General features: G+C 40.4%; 1 protein-coding gene across 1 annotated transcript in view; it reads right to left on the minus strand.

Annotated features, from left to right (window-relative positions):
• The window catches only part of KIAA1217 (KIAA1217 ortholog), a 335,499-nt gene extending 311,629 nt beyond the window's left edge, over positions 1-23,870 (minus strand). The window contains exon 1 of the mRNA XM_063149891.1: positions 23,773-23,870. Coding sequence (XP_063005961.1) covers positions 23,773-23,836 — 64 coding nt within the window. The 5' untranslated portion in view covers positions 23,837-23,870. The remainder of the gene's footprint in view (positions 1-23,772) is intronic.
• Between the last annotated feature and the right edge of the window lie 315 nt (positions 23,871-24,185).

The following is a 24,185-nucleotide window of genomic DNA, read 5'->3' on the forward strand; positions in this document are numbered from 1 at the left end:
CACATCCTTACCACCATCTATCTACTCCTGCTGGTGCCAACCATTCCCAGCACATCCCCAGGAGCAGGAACCTCTTCCTCTACATATTTTTAATACATGTCTATTTCTCTATGTCTGCTAATTTTTCTACTTGCAGCCCTCCATGCTCTCACTGACACTCCCACATGTTGCTGTTTATACAGCCCTGGTGTTTGGAAACAGGCACCTACTCGCTTCCTTTCATTATTCAGGCAGTCTGACACCCTGCCTATCACTTGCCTCAGGATTTTATGCTGAGGATTATTCATCTTTTAGTATGTTTTGTAAATTTCTGCTATGTCCCACAGAATGTCAAGCCCTAGTAGTAATACACCAACAGTGTATTACAGCATTCTGTGTGATGCCCATCAGTTGACATGGGAAAGACTTTCCTTTTAATTTCACAACAGATTAGGACCTTGAAAGGCCCTCAAAGACCTTGCATGTTTCTGTAAGCTCCATATACTGCTCAAGGACTCCAAAATATCAAAAACAAGCACCCATTTACATATGTGAAAACCTGTCCTGAAAGCAGAACTGGACATGGGAGGTCACATTGCAGGCAGGACCATCCTTTGATGGGAACAGATCTGAGCAAGACTTTGGGAACAGATTTGGTTCACAGGAAAGTTCTGCTGTCATGCAGATCCAAAATGCCATCTCTGATCTCCCAGAACTGGAGAAAGAGCACAGCCCAGCTGTTACAGGGCAATGCAGATTCAGATCACTATGCTGTAGCATCATGCATTACCTGATGTGCTTTTGCACCTTCAGGGAACTGGCAGCACAAACTGTAGGATCCTGTAGACTGCAAAATGAGGTTTCTTTTCTTATCTTCTCTCTTTCTGTGGTCCCTTGGAGAAGGGCAAGACCAAACACAGCATACAGTGCTAAAAAGGTCCAGCTCCTTTTGAGGAAGATGTTCTCAGAAGCACCACCCCAGCTAAACCTTCACAGCAGCAGCCTCGTGTTTGTATGTACAGACACACAAACACCACAGCTGCAGCCACTGAACTGGTGCCACATAATTCCTCAAGAAGACAGGTAGACCCATGCAGAGAAACAAAACTGAATACTTCTGAGCATATATTTTGGCTCCTAACTCTCTCTTATTCAAAGTTTTGTCTACTCTGAACTTCAGTCATTTTAATAGTTCAAGAAAATATCTAACAAGAAGTATCAATAGATGTCAGGAATATTTCAGAATATGTCAAAATGCCTTCATTAGATTGTATTGTACAGAAACCATCATATGCATAAAATTAAAAATGCTTCCCTCTGTTCCACAAACTCCTTAGTTCACAATGGAAATAAAGGAAACCAAAGCTCCCATCTGCTTTTGCAGTGCTAGGCCCTAAAATACTGGACATAGCTTAGAAAGGTCTTTAAATCTTTCATTAACAACAAGACCTTAATGAAAAAATAATCTGTATAATGAGCTAAAGATCAACAAAATTACATACAAATTCCTATTGGGTTATTAGGTTTGACATCAAAGCCATCATATTCTATCTTACGAACATTCTGAAAATAGCATTTCAAGTATATGTGCAGTCTACATAACCAAAAAAGTTAAGTGTACTTTTCATCTAAAATATGTACATTTAATGTAGAATCTTTCAAAAACAACATGAGCACATACTTCAAAGCAAAAAAATAATGGACTTTTTCCTTTACTGTGATAGACTATTATGAAAATTCAAGCAAAATGAAAAAGGTATAGCTATCATCGCTTTTTACCTGGGCTATTTCAGAATGTCTCAAACAACTAAAAAAGAGAGAAACATTAAATCTATGCTAAATGCCACAAAGAAGCTTAGTGCTCTAACAGGAGGGGGGTGGGAAGGGGGGATTTCTTGTATATTTTTTAGAAATAGCTTATTCCATTGAAAATACCATCTTCCTTTCTCTCTATAAACATACTGAAGTCCTAGGGTTATATATTTAAGTATTGGTCCCCTTTAGGAAGGATACCTACAGATACATTGAGGCACAACCAAATTCTCCTCACAAATTACAAAACCTGCATTAAGTTTATGTCTGTAAAATTTTGAGTTTTATATAAAAGGCAAGTTAACTTCATGCATAGAAAGGCACAAGAGCAGACCTGTTACACAATGAGCAAACAAAAGTACTGCTATAAAATTGATTGAAAAAGGTGAAAACACACATTAAACCTAATAATGTCACCTTAGCTGAGCTTCATACAGAAACTAATTCAAAGTTAGGACACTTTATAAAAACACAATCGAAGTACTATAGCAACCGAGAAACAAAATGTTTTATGGTTTTTCAAGTTTTTGCATATGTTTCTACCAATTTTTATTGCAAACATCAAGAAGCACAAGCAGATTTCTTCAGGCAAAGTAAAAATGAAGCAAAAAAATTGGTGCACTAACTTACCTGCTTATAGGTATGATATTTGAATACGGAATATTCCATTTCCTTTTGGATCTAGTTTACTTAGAAGTCAGACCCAAAGATGCCTAAAGGAAGCACTTAAGTCAACACTGTATTTAAGAACTATGTGAACATGACTAGCTTTCTGAATATATGGGGCATGCAGAATTCCCACTAAAGCCAAAGAGCTTAATATATTTAAATAAAAACAGGGACCTGTAAATAAGATGCATTCCTTCCAGCCTTCACAAGCTGATGCTGGCCCTAATTGTGCATATAAGGTGTATTCCCTTCCATTTCCAGTTTTCATGTGACTGGTTCTGATATAGAGGTAAACTGAATGAGACTCTGAGATCTAAAAGCAAATCACAATTAACCATTTTATTGTGGATACAAGTGTCACTAAGGTAATAGAAACTACATAACCCCTTAGACTCAACGCAAAATTCACCCACAGGAAAAAAGCACACGTGCTTTGGATAGGAGATAATTTCTATCATTTTATCAAATTCCTCTCTTAATCAAAAATTACAGCTGAAAACTGCCTTGATCCAAGTGAATAGACAGATGAAGGTATATTTTAAACCACAGGAAGTCATCAAAAGAAGTTTTAGTGTCAAAAGGAAAAAGAAGAGATAAGGTCTGGGGGAAAAAAATACTTTTTTATGAACACATGGTAAGCACTTTTAGTTCCAAGAACCATAAAATATTACCAAGTTCACAATCAGTAATATAATTTAAAATTTGCTGTGACTTTCCCAGATTTGAGTATGGAATGTTCCTCTTCACCTTCTCATGTGAGCAGACCTCTAGACATGCAGCATTGTGTTCAGATAATAAAGGTAATCTCAAGAAAGGTGAATAGTTTTCTACCAAAGACCTTCAAAACTCCAAATTACACAAGAATTAGCCTCGTGACAGGAGTTCAGTAGGGTTTGCTGTCCTTTATTTACTTTGCTAAAAAGAGTGAACTCACTAATAAACACCTTTCCTCATCCCTGCTACAACCATAACAGTGAAATGACATAGGCATGATTTCTTACCTTTAGGAAAAGCAACATAAGCAGAATAGTCACAAATCTTTTCATCCAGAAATGGCTACATTTTAAAATTACTTTAGGTATCAAAGATGTATTTTTAAGGAACAAATTAGTTTAAGATGTCCTGTGAATCTGCCCTTCATCTAATTTACGTATGTCTTAAGGTCTCCTAAATGGAAGCAATAAGCGGAGCCAATGATAAAATACTCTTTTAGATGATTATTTAAACATTAGTAGATCTTAAATCTGGAGCTCTCTCTTGTTAGAAATGTTCTTATTATGCTCATTACCAAGCTTACTTTAGGCAGTTAAGAAAATGAAGAGTCATCACTGGCATTGAGTGAAATCTTCATGCGGGAAAGGACATATTTGAGCCCTTCCACATCTCTCAGTTCTATTGGATTTACCCTGCAGATGATCTACTACACATACTTACTTTAAAGCATATTAAATATTAAAGTAAAAAAGGTAAAACTAGATGCTTGCAAAAACATAGAAAGCACTTCTATAACTGTCTTATGCTGTTAGCTTCCAATTTTTGTGCCTTTTGCTCATTGTTACTCTATGACAACCCTCAGCCTGGCTACAACAGGCTCATGTCCTACTGAGCATCTGACAACCTCTTCTGAAAAAAAGTTGTTAAATTTTGAGCAATAAACAGCTAATGTACCAAACTGCATTTAGGGCGCTCCAAATTCTTGTCATGTCATTCCAGCAGCTTTGCTCCTCTGCATCTTTGGATGGTTTCCTGGTTTTTTTCAGACCTCCTATTTCCAGGTGTGCCAGGTAAGAAGAACACAGACTTTCTGAAAACAGATGGTTTGACAGAGATTACACATTTCTGGGAAACTCTTACCTTCAATGGGAACTCATCTCATTCTGAAAAACTTAAATGTAAAATGTTTTAGGAGAATATCAAAAGACAGCAAATATCCTAGGCACCATCTTTTATTCAAAACACCTACAGTTAACACAAAGTACAATAAAATATCAGGATATGACAAAATTTAAATAATGTGCTCTCAAGTTCACACACAGCTGTAGAGAAAAGTTGCAAGCTACAAAGAGTAGAAACACCTCAGTTTGGTAGTAGGACCAGAGCAGCCCTCTGCAACCAGGCAGGAGTGCTCTGTAGCAGAGAGATCTGCGGCTGCCTCCATGGCTGATTTGTTTTCAGAGCACACCAGCAGCACTGCCAGTTACAGAAATAGTTTTTGAAATGTGAATATGGGTGCTCTGAAAACTGGACTGAGACCAATAACTCATTTTGCAAACATCTAGCTAGTTATTTGGATGTTAATGTTCTTCAGCCAGTAAAACCAAGACTGCATTTAAACCAGTTCCCTACGAGAGAATAATACCATTTCCTCACTGCCTACTCATCAGCCACCTACCTAATGCTTCCCAAAGCACTAAACATTTTCAAGTGCTATATTGCATAAATATTGCTATACCTCCAACTGTTGCTATGCAACACTACATCTTATATTTCCTAGAAATATGATGAAAATTGGACTCCTGATCCTTAGCTTAACTGCTATTACTCACCACCACATCATACATGATTAGGATTAATACTCATTGAAGAAACCAGGTTATGGTCCTCAACAACTTACTTACAGAATCCAGGCACTACTCCAAGGTATTTTCACCCCTCATTTAATATTTGACTCTTTTTTGAACATGACCCACCCTGCAATTTTAATAGAAACCACCTTTGCTCTTCATTCAGCTATATTATAGTCATTTTGCTTCAGAATTACTCCCACAAGAGTACCAGGCATGTCTTAGGGATAATTGTGTTTTATGGTTATAAAAGTTAGTGCTGCTGGAATCGAGAGGAGTAAGAGCGGAGTGCACACACAAGGTTCATAATGCAGCCCTTCTCATACCCACAGGAGAAGGAATCCCACTCCACCAACAATCCCACACACACCACTCATCTTCAGGCACTCTGGGCAATAAATCACCATATCAATCAGCATAACTTTCAGAAGCATAACTTTCTTTCAGCATAACAGCAAGAGGGTTTTTTTTTCTTCCCAAGGCAAATTATTTGCTCCTCTGCAGACAGGCAGACAATTTTAGTGCCACTTCTGGGTAATCAGCTCTATCAGACAGATGGTATACTTTTTGAAGCAAGTGACATGGGCTGCTTGTTTCACCCCAAACTGGGGCAATTCATTTTGATAAGAATTTAATTCACAGTTAATACAGATTGTTGGCATCTGGTTTTATATGAATTGATTGCACAGAGAAATCAGCTCTGGGAAAGAGGACTGACAGATCTAATGGTGAACTCCTGTCACTGCACATCAGCATAAAATGCAGCTAGCCAGAGTTTGACCATTCTCCAGCAAAGACAAGAGGATGTGTTATGTTTGCCCACACCAATGCATTTAAGAAAACAGTAGAAAAAGGAAAAGACTGGTAAATGCTTTGCCATTTCACTTGGGTAGGCACATCAGCAGCAGAGTCCTTTTCACCATGTCATACCAGCCTTACTTTTGGGTATCTAGGTTTCACAGTGCCTCAGTTGAGAAGAGAGTAGTCAGCAAGAAGTAATGATGAGACTGATACAGTTTCACATAAAGTATGCATTAAAAAAATCAAAAATTAAACCATTTTAGTGTAGTAGATTCAATTTATCAAAATGTAATCAATAGTCAGGATCATTGAAAGTTCTGAGGAATTGCACATTGTATTTGCAGTAATTTCCAAAGCAATTTTCAGCAAATTGGTTCACCTATTTTCTCTCTCTGGATTTACTAGGTGAGTGCTAATTACTTTGCCACATTAGAAAGCTTGTAAGTGAAGCTGTCTTTGGGGGAAAAATCACCCCAGTTCAAGTTAAAACTACAAATAGGCTTTGAGAATGTGAACAAAATTATGACCAGACCTCAAAATATTTACTTTCAGAATCAGCAGGTGCAGGGTGCAAGACTACAAAACTGACATATAGCATAGTAGATTTTTCTATCCTTTGCATAATAATACACTTGATACATGTTCTATTTTCTATTTAAATTATGGTATAGAATCTGGACTAGACCGTTTGAAAGCAGAGTTATGAATCTAATACAAAATGGCATTTTCCTGCACACCTCAACTGTTTTCTGACAGTTCTGCTAGAGTCACAATCACAATGAGAATAACAAAAATGGTTTCCCACCAATGAGAAAAATCAGTTCACCATTAAGCAGTTTCATCATATAAAGCTCATTATTCACTGAAAATTAAGGGAGTCAGGTTCCTAATGTACAAAATCAACACCTAAAACCAGCATGTTTATGCTGTTCTCTGATTGTAAACAGTGCTCCCAAGCCTAAGCACTGAAAAAAATATGACACAAGAAAAAGGTGGGGTTTAGCAAAGGAAGCTCAGAGGGGTTTTTATTTCATCATCACATATTCACATTTTTCAGTAATTACAAAGGCAAAGAATTATTTGCACTTGTGAAACTAATGCTGCATCTCCCACAAACATCAGCGTTGGAGATGAAACTGCAGATAGCAACACAAACTGGGTACAATCTCAATAGCTACCAGAACTCAGCCAAAGCATTTCAAATCCCCATCACAGCCAGTAGCCAATGCCCCGCTGCAGGTGACACGACACACCTGTGTGGCTTTGTGACCCCTTCACAAAGGGCTTTGTGAAACCCCTTCACCACCTCTCCCTCCAACGGTCCCACGGGACGGTTCATGGCTCAAGTTTACGGTCAAGTTTCTTTAGGCAGAAGAGCAGAAAGATTCAGGTTCTTTCTTATGCCTCTGGGACCAGCAGAGGAGGTCAAGAACAGGGAGGAGGGAAAGTACAAAGCCAGGGAAACAGAAGGCCTGCAAAGTTTGCTGTTGTCTTCCTTCAAACACTGCAATATGCAGAACACTTGGAGGTCAAAAAACTCCAAAATTCCTGCAGACTGAGACTGAGTCTTCAGTTCCACTAAAATCTGGGTTTGCCTGAAGCAGTTATTAAACTTCAGCAGACAAAATAAAGGGAGCCTAGAAAATTCAGTTCTTCTTTCTGGTGATCTGCACTTCTTTGGATTTTTTACTTTAATGTGGAAATAGGAATTTTTGTATAGCTTGAGGTAACTTTTGTTGCACAGACAGCACCAATCAGAATGCTTTGCTTTTTTTAAAATAAGACATGAACATAACCTTTTCAAAGAAAACCAGTAAAATATGCCACTGGCATTGCAAAATGTGTCTTTTTGAAACCACGATGGGAGAAAAAGTGTTTTAAACCATGGTTAACTACCAAATTTAAGTTCTGTTTGACAGTAGGCAATGGAATCCAAACCTGAATTTTTGTACCAACTGAGGAAACAGTGGTTGTTTTTACATGGAAATTATTAGAACAGGAGTTTGGAGCTCCTACCAGACACTTACAACACAGAATACATCATCACCTAGTACATTATGAGTAGAGGAGGATCCTCCTCACACTCAGCCTCACTTCATACAGCTTTTGTTTTGCAGCGACTCTGTATTGTACTTTGAAGGGCATTGTAATGAACCTGCACTTCATTACTAATGCCAAATTTAGCAAATTATTGTGACGTTTCAGACATAAAGGTCATTAATTCCTGTATGTGATAGTTTTATAGTAAAATAGCAGCAAGTAGCCACTAGTAACTTCTGACATTTGATCGAAGTAAAACTTGTAACCCTTCGAAATCATTTAAAATATGTAAGTATACAGTAAAAGCAGCAAATAATCTCATCAAAAATGGAAACTGATGTAGAGCTCTGACAGCATGAATCTTCAAGTTAAAAGTGGATAAGAGAAAGATGTGGGGGGTCACATTTATTTCAGGAATCCCCTGGCAACATTTCAGCAGCTACAACGAAAGGACAAGGCCCATTTTATTCCACCTTCTTTAGTAATCTGTGAGTACCACTGAAGGTCTCTAATGATTTGTGCAATTGGGAGTTATTCCATTTTGCTAGTTAGCCTAGAAAATGCTTCCAAAGTGGGCCATACCCTTCTGCAGGACACAGCACTAAATCAGTCAAGCGCTCAGCAAAACAGATCTGCTGTTTCAGGGAGGTTAAGGCCAGGAAGGACTATTCAACCACCTAGTCTGAACTCCTGCATTGCATGAAATATTTCTCCCTCAATCTCACTTCAAGCCCAATGGCTCTCAAGACATGCCAGGGAATGTTTGTCCCACAGGTGGAAGGCCTGTGTTACACAGACAGCACTGATGGTGTAACAGGATGGAGAACTGACAGCCTGTGACCAGTCCCAGACATGGGTGAATACCTGACCTGGAGAAGGGAACATTTCTCCTAAAGTCCCAACCTTATGACCACATGGGTAAGAAATGTCTCATCTTCACAAAAAGCGGAGTGCTCTGTACAACCTCCAAGCTTTGAGTATCCCACAGAGCATCTCTGCTGCTGAGAACTTCTGTAGCTTCAGAGAACAGCAAGAAAACCCAGACAGAAACCCAACCCAAATATATTTGGCCAACAATATATCAGTTGCACTAAATCCTGGCTTGGGCCCCTGAATCCAGCTGCACGTGGCACTCACAGACACCAAGCACAGAGCCAGGAGGGTGTAAGCACATTTGTGGAAGCACAGGCAGTTCTGCTTCCTCTGTGGCCCACCAGAAGATGTGCAGAGGCTCAGATCACAGCCCACAGGGCAACTCACTGCTCCTGAAAGGAGTGCCACGACTTAGCAGGCTTAGCAGTGCTTGCAAGAAAAGGACACAAATTGTGAATTCAGAACTAAGCAGATTAAAATGCCAATAAAAAGGTTTATTTTAAGAGAGTGCATCTCTAATATTTGTGTGCTATTTATGTTGAAACCTAGTGGAAAACTGCAAAAGAAAGTATGTATTAGGAAAAACTTAACTATATACATAGTAAAATCACAGATATCTCTACAAGTACTTTTATGGACTCACCACATTCATTGTGATTTAAACCAGATTAAATCTATAAAGTTAAACAACTCTAAAGAGTGTGATTCTTCAAGGATTATACAACAATTATTTACTGACATTTAATACTCTCATTTTAAAAAAGTGAAGAAAGAGAAAGAAAAAAAGGGGGAGGGGAAGAGAAAGAAAGACAAAAAAAAAAAGACTGAGTAAATAAGGAGTGCACGCAGTTTTGCATCATGAAGTTTGAATGGCAATCCGTCCACTGCTTTTCTTAATCAGAATAAACTTGTTTTTTCCTTCAGACTGTTCTCGCATTTCTCTCATGCTTCACACAGTATTACAGTGACCATTACTGTAACCATCACTTTTGCTAGATGAAAGAGCAATACAGGATTCTATCACTGGGAATATAATAGACTAAAAAAATTAGAAAAAAAACAACCAACTGCAGCAAAAGGAAACCAACAAAAAGACCCCAACACCCTTTCAATTGCTAAGTATTTTTCTTTGTTTCCTGCCTTAGGTGCTGTTCAAATCCATCTAAACATCCTGCTGTTTCCATTCACCTTCTTTCAATTGACAAAGCAATTTTGCACAATTTGACTACACAGGATCTTCTCACTTCTGTTTATTTACTCTCCTCATTTTCTGGGGCTCCTGGACAGAAACCAAACATGCCAAAGCATTGTCTTCTCTTAATACCGTTCCTCCTCTCAGTGTTTGCCAATTTCCCCAGCACAGCAAACACGTAGCATTATGACTGCTGAGCACTTTATTATTTGCTATATTATAGCAAAGAATAGTACCATGAAACTTTCTTGCCCTCACGTTTTTATTCAGCTCCTGTGCCTGTGCCCCTCCCTCATTCTTCTTTCTGAATTGCAGCTGGACAAAGGAAGAAAGGTAACAGCTTTGTATTTCTAAGAGAAATGAACATATCCAGGAGGCCCTTAGGATCTAAACCGTAAATTGCCTGGGAAAGGACAAGCAGCTAGTAGCATGAACCTGCTTTCTTATGTGACTTTAGCTTGGGATGAGCAGAGGCAGCCCTTATTGTGCCAGGATGCTTATTTGCTGTAACACAGGCAGTAAGCAAACCTCCTTTCTCCATTCCCACTTCTCTGAACTGTGTTAGAAGTGCCTTGTGGCCCTGACAATGAAAAGAAAGGATATTCAGAAACACCAGCTATGTCTGCCCTGCAGCCTAAAGCTGAGTTTTGTCAAAGTCTGAAAGGTCAGCATGATCACTGCTGGTGGCAGCTGCTGCGTGGTGCCACAGTGTCCCTGCCATGCAGCAGGTGCCACAGGGGAACCTGCACCCCAGGAAAGGCCCAGCACCTCCCTGCATTCCAAACACAGCTGAACAGTGCCCCAGCTCCCCCCTGAAACAGAGGGGCTTCCTTCCCCCAAGTGCTTTCACACAGAGCACACACGCATTCCCTCTCCTGCCCGTTTCTGTATATGACTCCTTGTACCCCCATCTCATGGGCTTGACCTGTTTTAACAGCATTTTAGTGTCATGGGGGAGAGTAGCAAATGAAAAAACTACAGGCTCTGCCTTTTGAGAAGAAAGACTATATCTGACCCATCTCTGAGGTGATGTAAGGGAAAATCTATTGTCAGCTTTTGGAGGATAGGTCCTTTTTCGATAGAAGGAATTTCTGACTTTACAAGGTCCTAGAAAGGAAAAATAAATATTTCCTAAAATGTTTCTAAAACACTTTAACAATAAAAGAGTTGTTCATATTGTATTCCAGAAGTTTTCTTGCACTTTAAAATTAGTTTTAAATAAAACTGCCTTATACAATAGTTAATCAACAGTATTTCTGAGGTTACCAAAATTCCCTTTGCTGCCAATGCACAAAAAAATTCTAAATGCTTCTTCTCAGGATAAAACTGGTACAAGCTAAGTATGCAACAACTAGACTATAAAAAACCCACCATACACTCTCACCCTGTCATTCCCAACCAAGAGCAGCCAATTTGTGACAATTAGCACATTGTGCACAGCACAGTTCATCTGGCCCAGACGTGTTCTGGGTGGCGTTTGCCTTAGCGCTTATCAGCAGCGCTGACAGGAGATGCCGGGCGTCTGCAAACACCTCCTAAAACATGCCAGAGCTGGCTGCTGGTTCTACCTGTCAGCCACTTCTCAGCAAGCCCTTATCAGGAGGACGAGCACTTAATCACAGCTCTCCAACAGCTAATATTAAAGGAGAAGACAGGATGACTTCTGGCAAATAAAGTCGGCTGAATTTATCACCCTCTCCCTCATGGCCACACTGTTTCCTAGAACAGTGTGGGATAGTTTTAATCCTTTGCTGTAAGATAACCACGGGTTCTTTTCTCCTTTTTCAAATGCTTTTTCCATGAAAGGAAAGAATAAGCCTGCAGAATTTTAGCTTGCTAATGCAGGATCTTGTTTGTCAACCATAATTTAACTTATATTGAATACTTATTGCAAAGGTATCCCAACACAACATACTAAAGGTATAAAATTTCTAAGCAGCACCACATTCTGAAAACAGTCACCATACTATTTACTTAGTAGCTTAAAATTGCTCTTGGATGCATCAGAGGTACTTTAACACAGAATTATCTTAAATATAAATGTGTACTATAAATAATGCATAATAACATCTCAAGAAAATTGAATATATAGATATAAGATATATAATATAACTTCTTATGGAGAAACTAAATGAGAGATGAGGTCCTTCAGGGGCTGTGGTCCTCACACATGATGCCTTAACAGATTTTCAACAGGTTTCAATTTTAAGAAAAGAAAAAAAAAGCAACATCTAAATGTGACCTAGGACTCATTTTCCTTTAAAAAATTCACAGAAACTTATGACAGCAAAAATGCCTATGAATTTCTACTTCTCCCTTCCTTTACTAGTCCAATCTCAAAACTAAATTTTTCCACTGATATTTTCAAGAAATTACTGCATCAACAGTCTGACAAATGCACTCTTGAGAAGTGTGAATGACAACAGCCAGGGAGCTGGGTTCAAACACTGATAATTTAGTCTGACAAAGAAGATTCTGAGACATGCATAGAATTGCAAAATCAATTTTCCTCTTGAGTCCATTAGCAGACCTGAATAAAATAGTTCTGACAAACGCAGCACATTCTGACTGACCACAAAAAAATTCAACATTGAAATGCGATCTGAAGGCACTCCCAGAGCTGTATGGAAAATAAATATCTTACAGCAAGGTTTGCACTGGATTGACAGAAAACCAGAGGTAAACTTTCAAATCACAGCCTCCACATGCTCTGGATTCTGTAGCTTCACGTCTCAGCATCAGCACTGCCACAGCATACCAGAGATGTGACCAAAGGATCAGGTGCACATCTGGAAGGTGGAGCTGTGCCAGCTCTACACGTCCTCTCTGGGGCTCGGCTGCATCCCACAGCAGCGCCGTGGGCTCGGCTGCCCTCACACCCTGCAGTCCCCTCCCACTGCCAACAGCAGTTTGCTGTGATTTGTTAGCAGAGAAGTCAAAGGAGAGAGAGGAAGCTGTTTAATTCTGGCAGAAACCAAGCTTTACTGATTATCTTGTCCTCAAAAACCCAACACATCTGAGGCTAGTGCTGCAGCAGTGATGACTAACCTGGACAGCTGCAACACTTCTGCTTACTCAGAAAGAACCAAGAAATTGCAATTAAAAACACCACGAAGATCAACATATTCAAGCATCCCAAAGACAAGCAAGATTAATTTTAAATAGGGCTAAATGCTTGAACAAAAGCAAATATGAAACAATAAAACAGACAAAAAAGAAAACTGAGTATACATTAACATGCGAGTATATGTTAACACACTCATGCCACACTGTACCTCAACACTACACCCAGATCTCTTCAATTTTTATTGATTTTATTTGGTTGCTGTGTCACATAGAAAGCAGTGCACACAAGCTTGGGAACCCTTCTAATTGGCATTTCGCCAAAACAAAAAGAAAACCCTAAGTTTAAACTTTCCCTTTGGCACAAAACAAGGTGTATCACTGTAGGACACACTGCAGCAGGAACTGGTGTGGGTTTCAGCTGGAAAATGAAGCCCCTGAAATTCAGGTCTGTGCATCCAGTCCCAATACAGGCAGAAGAGAGTGGAGAGCTGGGCCTCACTCCAGCCAGAGGAGGTGACTGTGCTCCAGATGGCTGCATGTCCTGTGACATTTCACTCCTGTACAAGACTGTAGCTAACAGGAGCTGGAGAGAAATGGGGCATTGTCTTGTTCTTTTTGTGCAGAGCATCATAGAATGGCTTGGATTGGGAGGGACCTTAAAGGTCATTTCACTCCAAATCCCCTTCCATGGGCATCTTCCACTGGATCAGGTTTCTGGTCCATGGATACAATTCCTTCCATCATGAGGGGATCCTAAGCATGTATCCTGATCCTTGTGGAGAATGCTCTGGAGTACCAGGTGCTCCAGGACAGGGACTCCCCTTTCCCCTTACCTTTTTCTGGGGTTCTGCATCACAATATACACACCCTGCTGAACAAGGGGTGTGACAGGGGGGTCTCTTGTTCCAGGTGAGTGGTCACAACAAACAAAATCCAACAGTTCCACAAAACTGTTACTGACGCCAAAGGATGTACCTTCAGCACAGCATCAAGGGAGTCCCTCTAGCCACAGCTCAACAAACTTTCCCAAGGTGAGACAGCACAGCTCAAATTCTGCTGTGAGGTAAAAAAATAGATTTGAAATTTGATTTCTTCCTTCTAACATTTTACTTACCAAGGTAAGGAAATTTCAGTAGGTGGGTCACTGAAATGTAATGACATGCATTATATGGAATAATTTTTAAAGCACATTGATACAATGGCCACATAACTGTATCAACAGTGCAATAAAAGCCATACACCAATATTCACATATTTTATTAATATATTTTAATGAGACTAAAAGCTCACATACTTTCAGGTTCCCATAAGTATAATGTGGGATATGTATGAGGATGAAGATTGCAGGAGCTATGAGTGTTCTCAGGTCCCTGGGTATAATAAATTGATGGCTCTGGAAGAAGCCTTCCTATGTACACAGCACTATTTCAAGGTTTTTCACATCTTCTGATATGGATAATTGGTTAAATAGCCAGAAGAGAGAGTTATCAGTTTGAGCAGTTGTACTGTTTTCCTTGGGATAGTTTGGAAGGAATTTGCTGTGGCCATTTTTTTAAACTCATGCTGCATGCAAGCAAGAGACAGAACAACACTGAAAGGAAATACTACCACAAGAGAGGTGGAGAAGGAGGAGGGCTCCCTCCAACCAAACAATATATTCATCAATCATGCAGAAGATTTTTGTTTGGCTTTTCTCCTATTTCCATGGCAAGTGCTGCCTCTCTGGCATAAAACTCATCCCAAGGGATTACACAGAGCTTCCCCAGCTTTCTGCTCCAGTCAGCAGCACAAACCAGCACTGCACTGCATAAAGGAGGCTCCTACCCAAATATTTCACATGATGCTACTGACTTTGCTGTTCATGATCATCGTCATGCTTTTTGGGACATAAAGAGATATTGAGCAGTTATCAAAATCTTGACTTCAGATTTCCAACCTGTTTTTAAACATAGGATGGACCAAAGACTAGACCTAAAATAGTTAATGATTTTTCTACAATAAATGTGGATGTGTTGAACTACTACTGCATTTTTCAACTGAGAAAATTTCCCATTATGTACTATTGAAAAAAACAATAACTGTCAATGAAGAGGCTGCAATAACTCCAGAGAGCATTTCTGTTGCCTGAAAGCAGGCTTAATGTGATTTCAATTGGACAGTCAGTACAAAAATTATTTTAATAGTCTGCTGGGCTACTGAACTCCAAGTCATGCAAAAGGCACAGACAGCCTCTAGGAATTTCAATTATCAGTGGTATCTGTGGCACACGTGCAAGCAACACCGAGTTTACTTATCCATTGCAGCCAGTGAATCTGATGAAGCTGATTAAATAACTCAGGGATTCCCAGAGAATGAATGCTGAATGAAGTTATACAGCTACAACTTCACCTAGGTAAAGCAGAGTAATAGGCAGACACAAGCCTCTAGCAAGTTTGAGGATGACTTTTTTTGTTGTCATTCAAAGTACCATTAAATGATGGAGAGTGGGCATTATTTATTGATTGGGTTGTTAATTCAAGAACCTTGCTAGAGAGCATCCATAAGACCAAATGCCTGCACATAAACATAGCACTGTAAGTAGAGAGTTTTATTTTGAAGGGTTACTTGATATGCTAATCCATGATTTCCACTTAGAATTAAATCCTTTCTATGCAAAAACCCTTGTTATTAACATGCAGAAAGTGCACTTAAGTTGCTTATAAAATACCTATTAGGAAATGACACCTTTCAGAAAAAGCTGTGCTGGAAGGGAAGTTATTGATTTTGCCCACTATTGTACAAGGCAGAATTAGCAAAGGTATTCATGGCTGGAGCATTCCACCAAGATGAACAGTTCCCAGTGCAGTTTTTCCTCTGTTCTCACAAGGCATGTTTCTCACCCTGTCTGCCAGAATTCAGATCTGTTTTAGTTACAAGACCATCTGCTTTTTGAAAGGCTTTTTTTTTTTTTTTTGATGACAGATGGATGAGGTTCAAATTCTTGTTGTAAACCAGCAATGAAATTTTACAATTCATTGTCTCTGCTGCTTACTGTCTTGCATTAATTACTTGAAAGAAAGAACTCTCATGGGAAGAGACAGTTTTCCAAATGCATACAATTTTAAACCAAAATAAGCATATAAAATAAAATTCTGATGCTTTAACTACAAATGACCTAGCTTCAGGTTTGTAACCTAGTTCTGTAATCCTGTATTGGCTCAGGTTTCTCTTTCATGTCCCAGAATAAAGGGATGTGGAAGCAGAGGGAGTACTTTAAGGAGCTATCTACAGTGTTAGATAAAGCACCATATTTTTCCCTCCAGAGTTTCACAATATCATCTGGCTCTTTCAAAGTCTTAGTTCTTCAAGTGTGATGTTTGCATAAGAGACTCATATTTTAAAAAAACCCCCAAAACAATAGACTTCTAGCCCTTAATATTAAAGGAATAAAAACATTAAAAGTTTGTAGACAAATATATGGGTTTTGCTTAAAATATTTCATGTTTTAAAAAAGGTCTCCATTTTTATTTCCCATTTAATACCATTTTGCAGTGACATGCTTGGAACAGCAAACAAACCTCCAGGACACCACTAAAATGTAGTAAAAGCCTACTCACTAATGCCATGCTGGCAAGTCTGGCAAGCCTTGATCTGCAAGCCATAAATCCACTAGCCACCAGCTCCCTGGTACATTCCTCAGGAGAAGGGAAATGTCAGGACGTGCGTCAGTCACAAGGGATTTGGGCACCCCATTGCTGACTGCAGCTGTATCGGGTCTGTGCCCTGGTTCCAAATCAAAACCATGATGGGATTAACCACCAGCCCCTGCCAGGCATGCACATAGCCCCAAACAGGATGCATTCCTGGATTAGGAAGAGCTTCAGGCAGAGCCCCATGTTGGCTACTCCGCTGTGACAGGAGCCTTAATCTGTGCGCGACCGGGCACGGACCGGAGGGGAGACAAAGAACAAATAATCCAGCAAAATGCTAAAGAACCCCCAGTTCACCTCCCTAGGTAATGCCACAGACCCCTTCCACCAGTGAAAACGGTGAGCTACCTGCCATGTTTACATTAATTTCTCCACAGCAAATGAGTGGGGCCCACAGAGCTGCAGGCCCCGGCCTTGCCGCGCAAACACGCACTGCCGGGAAGGGTCACGGCCGGATCCCAAACCAGGCACAAACGCTGCAGAAAAATCCAGCCCAGACCAACAACATTTGGAATCTCTGTCCTTTATTATTCGTTCACTATGGCTCCTTTGTAGGCTTCAGTCTTGGTTTCAATGAAGCGACTGTTTCGAGAAAAAGAGAAACTCTAAGAAGCAGGGGAAGCGTGACAGGAGATATAGAAGTGAAAAAATATCCAACAAGTGTTTTGCTCCAGTTACTTCATGATTTCACAGAAAAATCAAAAGCAGATGCTTTATTTACTGTTCCCATAGTACTGTTTACTGTGCCTTCATGTATTTCCTGAAGTTATTCCCATTTTTCCCCTCTCATTTACTAATAAAAGAAATGAAGGACACAAATAGTATAGACATGGAAAAGAAACAGACAGATGAGACATTTTTCATCATGTTAAAAATAATTTTCAAGACAAAGTCCCTACTAACCATGTTCTTCTCTGAGAGTAAATTCCATAATTACTCATCACAACGAGTACAGTCTAGTTGCTTCCAAGCCTTCTAGAACTCCCAGATTTGGGGGTTTTTTTAGTCTTTTTAAAAAACCCACCCTAGACCCAAGATAGTACATTTTACTTACACAAGTATTTTCCAGCACTGCCATGATGACTGCTCAACATCCACATCCACTCTGGAGCTATGACCATACTCCATGCATTCTTTTTAAATCTTGATTATTTTAACAGAAAAAGAATATACAAGAAGGCATCTCTGTACTGAAGATATTTTGTCCCTGAAGTCATATTGGATCCAAAGTAGTCAGGACTATATATTACAGAAGCAGTTAATTTAAAGTTAAGATAGCAATAAAAATGGTACAGAGCACTTGAACATCACTGACAAACCTGACTGCTGTAACATTTTCTTCACATTATGTCTCATCATCAAAATTCCAGCACTGACTTTTTTTCCCCCAAATGCTGGGATATGCCCAAGGTAGTTTTAAAACCACCCAGTACAAGATGTTCAAGATGCTACTGATTGATATCTGCTGCACTTTACAGCATTTGCTTGTGCATCACACTGCTCCACAACATGTTCTCCTTAACCTGGGTGGCACTGACAGCCCTGCATTCTGCTCCCTGCACATCACCAGATATTTTCAAGAAAAAATTTGATAAATCCTTTCTCCCTCCCTCAACACTCAAAGGCCAAATAATCTCTTGATACCTCAGCAATGCCTCAGTTCATGGCAGAAACTGGATGGGAGACTCCCAGTGTTCAGCAGGGGATAAGTGATGCTACTGACCTCTCCTGGGCTGTGGCCAGCAATCAGAAAAACATCAGGAGCTTCATAGCATGCCCCTAGACCCTAGTGAGAACTAAAAAGCTGTAGGAATACTTCAGCCCCAGAGTTAGGTGGAAGGTTAGCAGCAGAACACCAACCAAACAGAAAATCCAGAGAGAAAGTTGACAGATAACCAAGAAGGATCTTTGAGGGAGAATGTAAACCTTTCCAACAATAAACACTCTGCAGAGGAGCGCTGGCAGTGCAGGTTGGGATGTTTCCTGAAAATGGTGATGGATAAGAGAGGGATAAAACACCTTCAGGAGAAAATGCAGAACTCAGTGTTTGGTCTGAGGTTCGAACTACTGACACAAAATATTAGATCTCATCCTGATTTGGGCAGGAGGCCGTGTACATCACAACAGACCCACAACAATGTCAGCTCTGCAGGAATAACATACACCAGCTGATCATTAACTGGTGGAAGTTGAGCAAATAAAACTTCCTCACAGAAGCAAAGGGAAACCTCTCTATCCTGATACTCCCATGTTTGGCACTCATGTCTTACATTAATGGAGGGACTTCAGCTTCAGACTAGGATCCAGTGTGTTTCCCTAATTACACTCCCCATTGCTAAAATTACACATTCTTCTATAGCTCTCACTGCAAAACCACCTACCCTTCTCAAGTTCATTAGGGTCAAAAATCCACCCTTCCCTATTCAAGAGGAAAGTAAACATCCTTCTTGGAAGGAGTAATCAGATGGTCAGAGTCCAAGACACCTTTGCAGCTCGTGAGGAACAAAAATGAAAAAATCAAGCAGTCCCTCAAAATGCCACCTCAGGGCTTGCTATGTTAAAAATCAACACTTTTCTCCTCCTCAGAAGGTTCTGTAAATCCTCTTGAATAGAACAAAGGAAAGAAAGAAAATAACACCTCCTCCACTCTTAATGAACACCCAGCTGGGTGAGGACTCTGCTTCTTAGGCTACAAGCTGGGGTCTCTTTTCATCTTCATGTGCAGATGTGTCTGCCTTGAAAATGGGCAAAGGCTCATTGCCTAAGGAGAAGCATGGTGCCCTGGGTCTCACCTTGAGGGATCATACATACACTGTGCTAACACTGCCCAAGTCATGGCCCTGGCAAGTACTGTGCCCAGCCTCTGAGGTCACTGTGTCTCCTTATTGACATTTCAGTGGAAGACACAGCATTTCTACAGCCTGGGGAGGAAAGGGTGGAGCTATCACCTCAAAGAGCAGATAAATTTCAGTCTCCAATTAAAATAGACAGCTTTATGATTACACCAAAAATGTACCAGGGCAGTGCTGAGGGCTACAGAACTGAGACTACAGTGAGTGGTAAATGAATCTGCTCCAGCATGAAAAAATAAGGAGGAACACAGGACCTCTTTATCACGGCTCTCTTCAGTGTGTCAGGATCCAGGAGCTACTAAGAACTACATCTTGGAGCACAGAAGAAGGTAAAAAGAGTTTTACAGTATTTCTTTCTACAGACCATTTGCCTCTCTCAGGATGTTGCACTCCTCAGAAGAATATTTTGCAAAATTTACTTAATATATATATGCATAAGGTTGCAGAGATAAAGAAATGCTCTCAGTGCCAAGTCTCTTGACTTGCCAGGTGTGAGAATGAATCCAAACTGATGAAGTAAAGATCTTCACACATATACATACTCTGTAAAATACTTTTTTAGCAAACAAGGTAGAACTTAAAAGATCAGGAAACTGGGCATTTGTTCAGAATGAAGTTTCCCCCCATACAATTCAGGCACCTCACAAGAACATCTGTGACACAAGTATCCCATCACAGGATGGGCAAAGGTTGCAGTTATCCCAGAAAGAAAGAAAGGAAATTAATAAAAAGGAGGAAAGGGCTGATAAAGAAGTGCCAGAAACTAAGATGTTTCCTTTGATTTCCAAAGAAAGGTGAAAGCAGAAGAGAAATACAGAAACCACACAAGCCAGAGACACACCAAAGAACAAGGAGAGAAAACAGTCCTGAGAACAACACACTGGCAAAGGCAAAATCTGTAAAGAAAAAGAATTCTGACTCATTTAAATGACTGAGAGAAAGTCAAAATTGTTTATCAGGTACATCTGTTTTGCTTATGCACACAGGCACAGGAAAGATACAGTGCAAATACCTTAGGCACACTATCAAGAAAAGTCAATTTCCAACTTGGGCACTTAAAATACAAACACCCAACATAAATATATATGCAGAGATAAGGACTCAGAAGGAAAACTTGAATTAAAAGATACCAGGAGCACACACACACACTGCCCACCACACTCAGAAAAAAAATCAATTTGAAAAGCAGAAGTGAAAAGAAAAACACCCTCTGAACACGCTAGTTTGGTAAATGATGAGCATGTAATGCAACTAGCCAAATATGTGTAGTGATTATTCATGGCAGCAGGAAAATAACAATAAGTAGCCACAAAGAATCACAAGATTCCCTTTAACCCCACCATTTTCACAGGGGTTTTCAAGAACAAGCCCAGGAGTGGTGCCAGGGAGGGAGAGGTAGAGTAGTGCCAGGCTGATGAAGCTCAAGCTGCTCAACAGCTTTCAACTCCAGCTAACCCAGCTACTGGAGCTGGTCCTTTCAGCTCCTAAAATCACTGTACTGGGCTGCAGCAAAACTCCAGCTCACTGCTGAGAATCCACACCAGCTCAGCCAAGGCTGGGAAACTTCCATGTGCTGCAGCTCTGCCCCACCACACAGCCATTCCCATTTTGAAATGAGGTTGCGTAAAATAAACCTATTTCATCTGGTATAACCAAACTGATCAAAATCAGTTATTTTCAAAAACAAGCATCAACACACAGTGAATGCCAGTCATGGCTGATATGTGTGAATCAACTGACCCCCAAAAAACCTACTACTGGAAAGTGTCTGCATCATTAAAAACAACCATAAAGCAAATTTCTACTGAACTACATCCACCCTCTTCCAAATAAAATTATTGAAGTGAATAATCAACTGTGGAAAGAGTTTTTTTAAAAACATGAAAATATTTCTTTAAAGCAGATACAAAAGGTTGTAGTGTCACTAACTAGAGATAGAGGGAAAGACTGATACACCACCCTCCTAGACCCCACTTCAAAGCCTTGCTATCTCCCAGCTTTGGCTGGAAGCAAAATCCCAAAGGAGAAGTAATTTTCAAGTACTAAACCTTCTTTTAAAAAGTGCTTCAGATTCAAAGAAGGTGTCTTGCAGAGACTCAGAGTCTGTCCGTCAGAACTACAAACACAGCAGTAAGGTGAATTTAAACTCAGTCTGTCTCAAGACAGCCAGTAAGAAATGCAAAGCATGGTGAACAGAAACAGCTTCAAACATTTGAGCTTACAGCATCACAAAACCTGATGACAAGGTAACTCCACTGGTCAGATCTCACGATGAGAGGAGCAGTTGCTGACATCCACCCAAGAGGCAAATAAGAGTACAGTCCCCTCTGGGGGCACAGATTGCAACCACAAACCTCAAAACATTTATTTTGCCTGAACAGGACCTGGTCATCAGTTCAAAAGATCGTTGCCAATGTACTGATGCTGCTCTGCTAACAGTGACTTCACACACAGCTTCACATCAGCATAGATGACACAACAATTCACATTTCTTCTCAGCAACAGCCATCACCCACCACTGCTACAAATCCTCCCAGAGACATTGCTCCAGTGCCCCAGCCCTCAGACACCAGAACAGCCCACTGACAGTGCTTTCAAGATCACAAAGTGGACCAGTTTAACAAAATAATTTATTAACCCTGACCATGCAGACAGATCTCTCAGCCATGTAGTTTCCACCCCAGGGAAACCAGGACAACAGGCTCAGATTTCCTCTGAATTTGTGGGCCTCTAGACAGAAAAGACTCTTCTTTGCAATCATCTTCTCCCAAACAAGATGATGGGACCAGACAGGAAATAATCAGTTAACAACATAGCTTTGAAAGATCATTTCCTGGGAATCAGACTATTTTTCAAAATCAGCAGTATCTCTACCTGTTGATTCAGACACTAATGATGAATGTCCACCACTGGATTAGTGAGCTAGCACTTGCTAAAGCAACTACAGTAGTAGATCAAAAACATAAGTATTTGGCCTTGGGGAATTCAGAGAATCAAAATGCATTCTTGTCAGAACCTAAAAGAAATCCAAAAGGCAACAGTCCATCAGTAATCTACAAGTTTCCTAAACCAAAGGTCTGAGGAATTGTCCCAGCATCAGACTGCATTATCAATATAAAACAGGATAATTTCTTCTTAGCTCTGCTTGGCATATTCAGGCTTCAGACTGCTCAAGACAGTTCTTTGTTGTAGAAAAACCAAGAGAATATGTCTTCATTTCAGTTACATTTCTTCATCAGGTACTCTCCTTCCTTCCATATATGTAGTTAAAGCAAATGTCAATGAGTACTTGATCAGATGTCAATGATTACTTTAATTGCCCTTCCTCTTGGACAGCTGGATCAATTCCTAGAGCCATTCCTTTAGACCCATGGGACTTGTTGCCAAGGCTGTTAGAAGGATCTAGGTCCAGAAGTCCACAGTTCTGTTTAGCAGCTGACAACCATATGAAAATATCTAGATTTATTCCCAAATATGACTATTGTAAGCAGAATTTTCTGTGTCTCATCAAGACTCCCCAGCAACATAGTGATCACTGATAAAATCATAAAGAAAGGCCCAAGACCAATTCAGGCACAAAAAACAGCCAAATGCCTCCCTTAGAGGGTCAAACAGGGGGTCCCAGCTACCCACCACACCTTACTTTTGCAAGAGGGAAATGATACAACTGGAGTAACACATAGAAAGTAATTATTCCATAACAAGTAGTCACATCTAACAAATTTCAGCAGTACACGGAAGATGTGATGGGGCTCATAGCACATGAAGGAAATCAGCAGTGTTCATGGCAGAAAAAAAGTTTTCCAGAAATGAATTTTTTTAAAGAGAGGAACAAGAAGGTATTTCAGATGCACGTCCTCTAACTCACCTTCCTCATCCCAATGCTTATCTTCTGTACATATATATGTATGTATATAAAGGCAATGAAGGTATAATTCACAACTTAGTGAGCATGTCCAGCTCCTGTTAGTTCTGCCCTTATATCCTCACCATCCACCCATCTAACACATAATCAACTCTCCAGAGGAAACTGACCAAAGCATATTAGAAATAAGAAACCCATGCATCCACCACTTCCCAACAAACCGCCCTCCAATGCGGATGAAGCCAGGAGAGCGTGGTGTGACGCACAAGAGGGGGCTGATGAGACCAGCAGAAAGCTGTTGAGCAGGTTTGTGAGGACGGGCCATGGGGTCAGGCAGCATTTTCCATGCCGAGGATGAGGTTTCACTTACCCAGCTCCCTACAGGGCAGCGCCACGCTCCAGCGGGGCGGCCGGGCGGCTCTGCCATGAGGCATTCCGGGGCATCACCGCACAGGAGCTTCAGGAAACCTAAAACAGGAAAGGAGTGAGTCAAGAGTGGGTGTGCTGAAGTCCCTCTGGAAACCAGCACTGGCAGCCTCCCACAGACAGCCTCGGCTGAAAACCATGCAAACGACGCTTCATCGAGGCTGACTAACCAAAACATTGCTTGTTAAAATGCAGTTAAAGCTGGAAGTATGAGCAATTTAATAGCTATTCGCTTCAGAAAAATATTGCAACATCAAATATTTTTAACCCAGCAGAAATGCCCTGCAGCAGCTGGGTGACAGCAAGGAAAGACAGTCAGGTCTTTGAGTCCTATTCCCCACACACAGGCACCCACTC

Source organism: Melospiza melodia, chromosome 1 (genome assembly GCF_035770615.1).
Source record: "Melospiza melodia melodia isolate bMelMel2 chromosome 1, bMelMel2.pri, whole genome shotgun sequence".
Lineage (NCBI taxonomy): Eukaryota > Metazoa > Chordata > Aves > Passeriformes > Passerellidae > Melospiza > Melospiza melodia.